This window comes from Medicago truncatula, chromosome 4 (genome assembly GCF_003473485.1).
Source record: "Medicago truncatula cultivar Jemalong A17 chromosome 4, MtrunA17r5.0-ANR, whole genome shotgun sequence".
NCBI lineage: Eukaryota > Viridiplantae > Streptophyta > Magnoliopsida > Fabales > Fabaceae > Medicago > Medicago truncatula.
Window position 1 is genome coordinate 793,940 of NC_053045.1, and position 11,086 is coordinate 805,025.

Consider the following 11,086-nt stretch of genomic DNA (forward strand, 5'->3'; position numbering starts at 1 on the left):
GGCATAGGATTTTTATCCTTCCAAATCAAATAAAAATAACCAAAAACATACTTCTTCTCCCTCCATTCTTTCACTTAGATTTTTAGGTAATAATTTTCAAATAAGCAATGAATTTAGCACAAGATAATTTAGGTAAGAGGTTCCTATGGAATACCGTAGATGCTTAGGGTGCTAGCACCTTCCCTTCGCATAACCAACCCCCGAATCCAAAGTCTCGATAAGGGTTTTTACTCATTTTTTCCCTTCCCACGAATAAAGATCGAGAGTTCAAAGATTGACGATTCAAATCAATTAATGGTTTGATATCCGAAAATCACGAGCACAAAGTATTAAATTCAATAAAAAAAATTGGAACTGGTTACGAGTGTAGTGATGCATGTGCAAAAACAGCACTGATTTTTTTGGGATAATGTTACACAACTAATTAAACATGAACATATATGTACAAAAAACAGCACTGATTTATGTTTATCAAAGTGGTGTATTTATTACAATGTGTGCATATGCAGCTAGCTAGGGAGGCATCAATGCAGTACTCACTCATTCTTTTTTAATTACAAACTATAATGTATTTATATACTATCATACAAAGATTCTAATTAATTAAGAGGTATTCTTAGATCTTATATATTGCAACCTTGTGGAAGATCATCATCATCTTCTGAAACTTCCAGGGGCAGAAGAGGCTTTTACCTCAGAGTTAAACTCTTCATCAGGAAGCTTAACAGCAGTGTAAGCACCTGCCCCACCAAGGGCACCAAGAATAGGGGCTATGAGATATAACCATATGCCTTTGTAGTTGTTTGCAGCAATTGCTGGTCCTAATGTTCTTACTGGATTCATTGAAGCTCCAGTTGCAGGCCTGCAGTATATATAGTGTCAAAACAATAAGATTGCTTATTTTCCAACCTGACACTTCTCGGAGGTTTCTGGTTTGTTCGGATTTTAAAATACATACATGTAAAAAACAGGTGTTGGCACCTTTTTTTACACGTCCGAATTTCAAAATCTTGATAAACCAAAACATCCGAGAAGTGTGAGATAAGAAAAGAAATTTGCAAGCAATAAGGTCATGTTAGGAAACAAGGCCTAAATGAAATATTGGATCTTTCTCGCCCTTTGTCAAGTTTATATAATTTGCTTTGTCGGTTATACACACGTTTTTTTTCCTCTAAATATTTTAGCGGCTATAAATTGATCAACCCTTAAGACAAATGAAAAATCTGATGTTTGAACATCAAATCTCACATATTGCAATATGTTATGTCAAGTGAGTTATGCGCACGAAGTCGAGAACGGTAAACACAGATTTTGATTGATAAATAAAAGTATATCCAATGATCTAGTAATGATTGATGATAAAAAAAATTATTTACATTCACAATACATACATACTAATTAGATCAATTATATAAACATGAATGTGATTAAAATAATGAGGAGTGAAAGTTGGAACATACCCAGCAATGAGTATGTTGAGCATGACAGTGGCTCCCACCGCGATTCCCGCAAGTTCTCCCACCTGTATTGCATCATGTTAGCACAAGTCATTATCGACATTAATTAATTCATAAAGAGATCCTTTGTCAAAAAAACAATAATATGGGAGATTCATCTATCTATATCAAATAATAATTATAATCTCCAAATTTGTAATTTATCAAAACTTGTTTCACAAAGATAAATTAAATTAATAAAACTTTAACTTTAAATTAACTAAAGAGTTTTTCAAACACAATATCATTAAATTAATAGAATTAATTAAAACTTTCTTGTGTTTATTATTTTAAATCTTCATATTGAATATTTTTTTGTTTATATATATATATGAGACAGATGGAGTATGTGTTTCTACATGTTCAATAAGGATATGCTATTTTGAATAAACTATTTTCAGAATATATGTGCCTAGTTATTAGTTGACGCAACAAGCAAAGGTTCCAAATCCCACATGTCTTCAACTATGATGAGTATAGAGTCAAATATCTCACTGCAAAACATGTATGCAGTATGCATGTTCGTAGATACAATTAGTGGTCACAAAAAATGAATTTTATATATCCATTTAGTGAGGACAAAAGCTGCTGACATATCTTTTCCATTGACTCTCATCTTAGCATTTTGGATTTATGTGCCTCAATCTTCATGTACCCTTCTTGTATTCTTGGTCGACTCTTTTTGGATTTAACTTATATCTTATGCTAACTTATATTTTGAGTACATGTTAAGAAAACATAAATAGTAGCAATTTTTAACTTTTTGAGAAATAAAAAATTGAGTTTACGATATAAGTTTCTTTTTTTTTTTTTTTAAATAGTGGATGGCTAGAAATTCACTTTTTTAAGATGAATAAATAGAAAGTCCAAGACTCAAACCCCTAGCATACCCATACATATATAATGCAGTGTCCTTATCAAATGAATTAAATTCGTTGAAACAATATAAGTTTTTATTATATCCATATATACGAGTGTTCCTTTAATAATTGTATTTTTTTTTTGTGAAAATCAATTTTTGATGAAGTAAACTAATAAATTTTCTTTTATAATTATTTTTTTTTGTTTTTGTATTTACTTAATCAGTTATACTACTTGATATTGAACAAAGTTAGCCTAGTGGCTTGAATCATGAGATATTAAAAGTAATGATTGGTGATGAAAGGGTGCTAATTGCAAATCATATTCTGCATGCTTAAATACATTTCTCTAGCCTCTTTATTTGTTTATAATTTTCTTTTAGGGTTCGAATTCTAAACTTTACATATATTATGCGTTGTTTCTATCAACCCAACTAAACTCACGATGACATATTTGTTTATAATCTGTATATACATGCTGATTTTGTTAGCTAACTCATTTTGTTTGATTTGATATTTAGCACAAATTTCATTTGAGAACATAAAAACTATTTTATTTCCTCTTGTTTATTTGCATTTCCTTATTTTTCTTAAACAAAGTATGGACTATTGTCCTACTCCAATCCTCAAGCACATGATCGGTTCTAACATATTTTACTAGTGTATATACATATACATATAACATTCAATTCAAACCAAAAAAATATATGCAAGACCAAACTTCTTATAATAGAATATAGATATATATATATATATTATATAATATACTCACAGCTCTTGTGTCGGTGGCCACTGCAGTGACAACAAACATGAGATTAAAGCTGATGATAAACTCTAAAGCAAAAGCTTGGCCATATTCAACTGAAGGAACCGTGACACCACCACTCATAAATGGATGAAAAACCCCTTTCAAAGTAAATGAAGCACATATTGATGCCAAAACTTGTGCAGCAATATACAAAGGTACCTAAAATTAATTCACAAAATATAAATTAGCATTTTTTAATCAACATGTACAAATTGAATTAGAAGATATGAATTTAAGGTTTTTTGTTACATTTTTCCAGGGGAAGTGTTTTAATGCAGCAAATGAAATCGTGACAGCCGGATTAAGATGAGCACCGGAAATGTGACCGGTTGATAATATTATGATCATAACAGCAAGTCCAGTTGCTCCAGCACATCCAATTAGTGTTTCTGAGTTATGTATCTTTTGGTTCACAATTGCAGTGGCTATTCCAGCAAACATTAGAATGTATGTGCCTATAAACTCAGCTCCAACCTGGTAATAATTTGATTAATCAGCCCAACTACATTAATTAATACATCAATATATAAAAAATAGGACCCCTGTTAGTATTTTTACCAATGTTGTATACTTGATATAATTGTTTATATGTATGCAACTATGTAAGATTATAAAATTTAAAATAACTCCGCAACTATTATTTGAACTACGATCAGGGTCGTTCCTATTATTTATGGGTCATAGGATAAGTTTGAGAAAAGGGCTCCTTAAATAATTCTTTAAAAGAAAATTGGGTCCTACGTTGTCGCACCCCTAGCTTATGCCTAGGGCCGGCCCTGGCTAACATCAAGTTTTAGTACATGTTAAAATTATGGAGAACTTGACAAAATCACAGTATGTCACCAGATTTTAAAAAACGTTACACTTTAAAACCTTTACAAAAATCATGTTACTATGACTTCGTTAAACTCATAGTGATTCTAAACACGCACTTAATGTATGTATGCATGATTTTATAATGTATATGATATGATATGTTAATTAAGTGTACCTTTTTGGCAAGAGGGACAGGAGGGGGAGGTAAAGAGCAAGTGACTTTAGGTAAGGCTCCATCTTCCAAAGTCCAATCTTCAACACTAAAACATTTTAAATTCTTGAGGAGTGAGTTCTTTCTACCATTTCCAGTTCTCTCAGACCTGAAGCCACCAAAAAGAGGAGCACCAGGAGTACCTGGTGTTGCAGGGGTAGAAGGTACTGATGGGATTTCCTCATTGTCCATACTCTAATCACTCTTAAAGCAGAGAGAGAGAGAGGCCTTGAGATTGATGTTAAAATTGTTTGTTTTGATATATTAATTGGAATGAGAGTGCAAAACTAGGTAATGCATATATATAGGAATAGGATAGGTGGGGTAGCAATTCATGCCTTCTTATGAAGGAAGGTGCGTATGTACATATAAGTATTTTTATATTTATTCATTCAACCTTTTTTCAATTTATTGTTTAGGCCAAAAATACAATGTACTATTGAGAAGTGTTTCATATAAGTTTTAAATCATGTACAAGTTTGTTTTTACTATTAGATCAATAAATTTTAGTATTAAATTAAGTGAGATAAAATAAAATTTATTGATTTAATGGTGAAAATAAAGTATGTAACACATGTTGCAACACTATTTTACTATTGCATGTTATAGGAAGCATATTTGTAATGTATTTCTTTTTATTCTTTCTATCTATTATTTTCTTTCGTTTTTTTTAAGAGTTTATGTGAATTGGATCCTAAGACTTATTAAAATCATGGGAGACTCATAGATGTGATAAGCTATGAGTTGGACTCACGTCTTTGCATGGGATGAGTTAATTTTTTATCAATTGGACTAATCTTTGTTAGATTTATATATAAACCAACCTTTTCAACTATAAGATAAATCAATCGGTCAATCAACCTCTAATCGTAAAAGCGACAGAAGATTCATATTTCTCATTTTTTTTTCTTCTTTTATTATCTTCATGTATCTGTCATTGAATTAATCTTTTAAAAAAAAAAATTGTAAATTAATTTCTTAATACTGAAATGGCATCTCATCAATTTTCTCAATAACTTTATTTAATCAAGTTAACTCCTTAGAGACACAACTATCACCAAATTCATTCATTCATTCATAACTAATAAAAATAACTTCTAATTGTATGCCAAAAAAAAAAAAGATAAATATGACTTCTCATTGGACCAATCTTAGTTAACTTGGGACCATGTCCAAAAACATGAAGAATTTTGCTCTCCCTTAGTACAAAACACCCGCACCCTGCAGTCATGTCCAAAATACACCTGCACTAGTTTACTAGCGCAAGTGTAAATTAGTGTGCAAGTTAAGTAACGTTGCGCACGTTAAGTGGCGTAAAGTGGCTACTTTTTATTTATTTATTCTAAAATATTTTATTTACTTTATTCTAAATAATTAGGTCACTTTATTCTAATTTATTTATGCACTTAAAATAAATTCGATTTTATTTATTCAATATTTATTAATTCAATACATAATCATAAACATAAAATAAATGCAAAAATAAATACAGATAAAAATAAAATTAACAAATATAACTCTCATTTTATTAATATGATTCAAACATTACAATAATTAATACATATATTTTACCCTCTTCGGTATATACCAATAGCTCTTGGGGAAAATAGTGATCCGTCATGTTGGAGAAAATGACATTAAGATTCCTTGAGTTAAATTTAAATTTGGTTCCTTTTATACCCCCATGATGATTCTTTTTACCCACTGTAAAAAGATTTTGGGAGTAAAAGGAAGCAAACCTAATTTTACCTCAAGGGATGATGTCTTTTTCCCCAACCTAACGGATCACTACTTCCCGCCACCGGTATTTACCAAAAGGGGTATAAAGACCCTAGAGACTATAGAAACAAAGAAGAAGAGAAAGAGGGGGAGAGAGTGGGAGGAGAAAATGTGAGGAAAAGAGGAAGTATATATGTGAGGGTTTTTATAGATGGTATAAGGTAGATAGCACTTAATGACGTCCAAAAATGTGTGAAAATTTAAAAAAAAAAACAACGTGTAAAAATCAATCAAAAGCATTGACCACCGTCCCAAAAACGTTAATGCTTCAATTTTTACCACCGGCCAACTTGCGCAAGTTAACTTGCGAAGAGGCTCAGTTGTGCGTGACTTTCGCGCAGGGTTATATTTGAAAAACATGTAGGGCGCGAGCGAAATGTGCTAGGTGAAGAGCAAAATTCAAACATGAAAGACTCGACTCATTTTCCACTCCAAACCCAGAAGCAAAGGGAAGAGCTCCCACGTATGTATCATGCTAAGGGGGTATATTATTTTTATTGAAGGAAAATGTTAACTAATGCCCTAAAAACAATGGTTAAAGAGATTAATATAGAAATTATGCATTTGAAATTGGTGAAAAGTTGAATGTTTAACTTTATGAAAGTCAAAAAAGTTGTTGTTTTTAATGAAAATTTTCTATTTTTGACATTCTTAATCATTGCCCTTAGAGCACCCACATCCATACCACCCATATGGGTGGTATAAATGGGTCTCACATAATACATTATATTACTTCACATTTTTCCATTATTTAAACCACTCAACTATATTTTCTAAATATCCATACCACTCCTCCAAAATTCTAAAATGGGTCCCACTTATCTTACAATATATACTTTAAATGGGTTTATAAATTAATTACATTGTATTGCTTTATCATATTTTGATTCTTTATCATATTTTATTGCAACTCAACGAAAGCCACCGTGGTAATGCATTGCTACTATGCCAAACAATACTACCCAACTTTTATGCCAATTATCCATGGAACCTGACACATTAGCCTTGGTTATTGTGAAGATACTTGCTCAAAACAACCGATAATGGTGCTCTTAAGGCACTGGTCAGAAAAAGCCTATTTTTAAATATTATTTCTCGTGAATCGGGAGCATAGTTCAGCTGATAAGGAGTAAGGACGATGCATAATAATATACAAAGTTCACAGTTCAAATTCCGGACATTTCATTTATTCATCTTAAAAAAATTTAGTCATTAAACTACTTGACTAAAAAAATATTATGATCGAGTTGTAAAAATATTGAATAAATCATCAATTTGGTTTCATTTTTCTTCATTTTGGTCTCTAAAATATGTATATATAATAAACCATTACAAAGTATATAGAATATGTAAATTTAATTTATGCTATTAAAACGTTATGAATTAAATTGATGGATTTTCGTATGATTTAGAGATTGAATTAAAATAATTTTATACGCATCACGAACTATTTATTATATTTATACTGTAGAATTTAAAAATTAAATTGAAGAGAAACTATATATATTAGAAAAAAGGAATTAAATTAGAGATAGTATAACTTTAAAAATCAAATTGAGGATTTATTCTAAAATTATTTCTTGGGAGTAGTAGAGTTACAGAATCCCAATAAAAAAAAAAGGTAAAATGAAATTAGTGGTTGACAATGAGAAAAGAAAACATGTCACCTTTGAAAGTGGGGATGGAATACTCATATTGTAAGGAGCTTTTTGAGTATAACATGGGACTTATGAAAGAGGCATTGAATTTGGAGCACTCTAAAGTGCACTCACTTTAAAAATCATAAAATCCATTCTTCATGATAAAGGACCAAAATCATCAAATGTCATATATCAATCAAAGCTTTCCTATATCAACCATTAACCGTGCCTTAGGGCTTCAATAGTTTATTCTCCACTACCATTTTTATTTCTTGGTTGTTCCATTTTTGTGCTTTCCTTTGCTTATGGGCATTCCCACCCTATTAATGATTTCAGGACTGAGTGGGGCTTGAAACAAACATTAATATTGATTTTGTTTTTTGGCTTTTATAAGTTTGAGAGATGTAGGTTGATTATATGACCAAATTTCATCCTAAAAATCAGTAAAAGATAAAAATAAATGTGTTGTAAAGTTAAGTGTACAACTCATGCTTAAAAAGAGTGTATAATTTAGATGGTAAAATGATACGGAGAAATTTGATATGTTGCGGTGTAGGTTTATTAGAAGTTAGAACTTTAATTCTAAATTTTTCAATATTTAGTGTGTGTAGTTTTACCTACTCTTCGAAACAAATAAAAATAAAACCAAATTTTGAGAATAAGTAGTTACCGTGAAACTAATCATATATTATGGGAATGAAGGAAGATTGTAAGTTATGATATAACCATTTAAATATATCTTAATCTCATAGTTGATCAATAAGATTTTATAAAATTATTGAGACACTTTTTAAGGTCTCTAGTATGTCATTGTATGTTTGGTTCAACATAAGGGTAGATGGTAAATATTTAAGAGTAGATATGGTAAATATTTGTCATTCTTATTGTGAAACGGATATGATGTGATCTTGGCAATACTTATACTTTGTATGAGACTTGTAAGGTCCACATTATGCAATTAATTCTTGCTGATTTTTTTTTAAGAGTAACTTCTAGTTTAATTTTCTCGTATTCATCTTATATGCTTCGACACTCTTATCTTCTCGGGAAAAAAAAATGCCACAATCAAGTTGTGTAGGCATCAAGGATGCTAATTATAGCTTTACTGGTGAAGAATCAGCATATATAGTAAGTTGATATTAATGTCTGAACTACGTTTCTCTAAGTGGAACATCATAATCAAATCATATAGGGCTAGAGAGGAGGAGACCCTAAAAGTGTCTTCTAAGAAACCATGTCACATACTATATGGAAGAAATTCTCTTGTGACTAAAACATTTGTGGTTGTGTTTTTGCCTCACTTTTAACTCTTCTAAGAAACCATTCATCTTAAAAAGGTTGCCAAATGCAAACCAATTATCAATTTTGTCTTAACCAAAACATTGATGGTATAGAGACTTCCAACATAGCACAATTGTATGAACATTGAACATATAACCAAACATGATGACATGATGGAATGAGTGAGATATAAGAATGAAACTTTTTCTTTTATCACCCAACGAGCTTCTCACACGCCTTATGCAGTTCGAATTTTAGAATCCGAACTGCATAAAAACCTCATAAAATCTCCAAAAAAAAGTTGAAATATTTCGGATTTTAGAATCCGAATATAAGGCGTGCGAGAAGCTCATAGAATAAAAAAAGTAATAGTTTAAGAAACTCATAGGATGAGAAAAGTAATAGTCAAACTATTATCATCGTAAAATTCTTTAATCATTACCTTATTTGTAACTTTCAAAACCCAATAAAAATAGACACTCGGGAGATAGAGATAGTGTGTGGGTCGAGAGGGGCTAGACTGTAGTCATTCTATACAGCTGTTGTGTTACATGCTAAACTTTATCATGAGAAGGACAATTGTCACATAACTTATTTTTTTTCAGTGTGTATTTAGTTTTACGATGATAAAAGTTAAAATAATTGATTTTAGTTAAAAGTGAGTTCAAAAATACTACCTCCGGTCCTTTTTATTAGAAACAAAAGTGATATTTTTTTTTGTCCTTTTTATAAGAAATATTGACCAAGTTTCAAGTATGTTTGAAGCTAAATTTCTTTTGTGCCCTTATTTATTATGAGAGAGAATATTAAAAGTAAGTAAGTTGGTGGAATAAAGAATAATTAATTTAGGGGTATTCATGGAATATTTTTTAAATGTAGAGATGTATTAAATAAGATAACTATTTTCAATGTATTTCCTTGGTCTTGATGTTTTATGTCTTTTGTTTCTTGTATAAAGGACCGGAGGGAGTAATTTATATTTAAATAGATTTAAATAATAAATTTGAGTGTAAAAACTATATTTGAAATCAAAATCTACAAATTTTACTTTCAAGCTATAATCTATTTTATAAAAGGTTTTTTTTTTATCATCTTATGGGTCATGCGACATGTGGAGGCCTGATTAGGCCATTCATATTGACATTAGAAGAATCGAATCTAAAACTTTGAGAAGGAGTACGCTTCTAAATCTCAAGTCAATACCACCATATCAACCTAAGTGGGTTGAATAATTTTAACCTATTATTGAGTCAAATGTGACATGATGTAATTTATTGATCTAATTATAAAAAACAAGTTTGTGAATGGTGTAAGATTAATTTGCTTATGCATGTTAATGAATACTTGCATGTAAGAAGTGGAACTATTTGAAGCAAATAATGAAATCAAAAGGGACAAAGATAGCTGGCATTTTGTATCATTTTGTCCTCCACTTAGTTCACTCAGCATCAATTGGTCAACTTATGTCAAATATACAATTTTGCTTGCATAAGTTAAATACCAGGCTGTATTATAATTTTGCGCCATTAAAATTCTTATATTTCTTTTGTCTTGGCTTCAATCATGTACTCACTTTAAGTAAGAGTTAGCTTATAATTTGAATCAAAAAAAGCATGCTGGGTTCAAAGAACCGTCCAGGAATATAAATATTAGTATTGTGGAGATTATGGTACACTATACTATACTTAGAGAAAGAATGTCTAGATACTAGGATGTGTTACGTGTAAGCATGGAAATGAGTTAGATGACGCAGCATGGAAATAGTGATGATAATATATATTCCTTGGAAAGATATTACAAAATATTTTCTTAGTGATGATAAAGTTTAAATCAGTAACCAACAAAAAATTATTCTAGGTGGAACTTAGAATATAGGGTTAAATATATTTTTATTTCTTATAAAATTATAAGTTTTTAAATTTAGTCCTTATAAAAAAAATTATTCACTTTTAGTTTCTATTTTCATTTTATACGGACTATTTTGGATGACTAAAAATATCCATTTTTTGTAAAAAGTTTTCAAAATAGGGATTATTTTTAGAAACTATAATTTTGGAGGATTAAAAAAAATTATAGGGACTAAACTTAAAAACTCGTGATTTTATAAGGACTAAAAACATATTAACCCTGGAATATATAAGCAAGTGGTTAATAGTTCGATTCTGACTCTTACATTTTAAAATAATTCAATTGAT

At 30.2% G+C, this 11,086-nt stretch overlaps 1 protein-coding gene across 1 annotated transcript; it reads right to left on the reverse strand.

The window, feature by feature from the left end:
• Positions 1-396: 396 nt before the first annotated feature.
• Positions 397-4,468, reverse strand: LOC11420488 (aquaporin NIP6-1). The gene is made up of 5 exons (XM_003604170.4): positions 4,156-4,468; positions 3,414-3,638; positions 3,129-3,323; positions 1,461-1,522; positions 397-862 (listed from the first exon to the last, which is right to left on the reverse strand). The coding sequence occupies exons 1-5, from the start codon at positions 4,381-4,383 to the stop codon at positions 655-657; spliced, it is 918 nt and encodes a 305-aa protein (XP_003604218.1). The 5' UTR covers positions 4,384-4,468; the 3' UTR covers positions 397-654.
• Between the last annotated feature and the right edge of the window lie 6,618 nt (positions 4,469-11,086).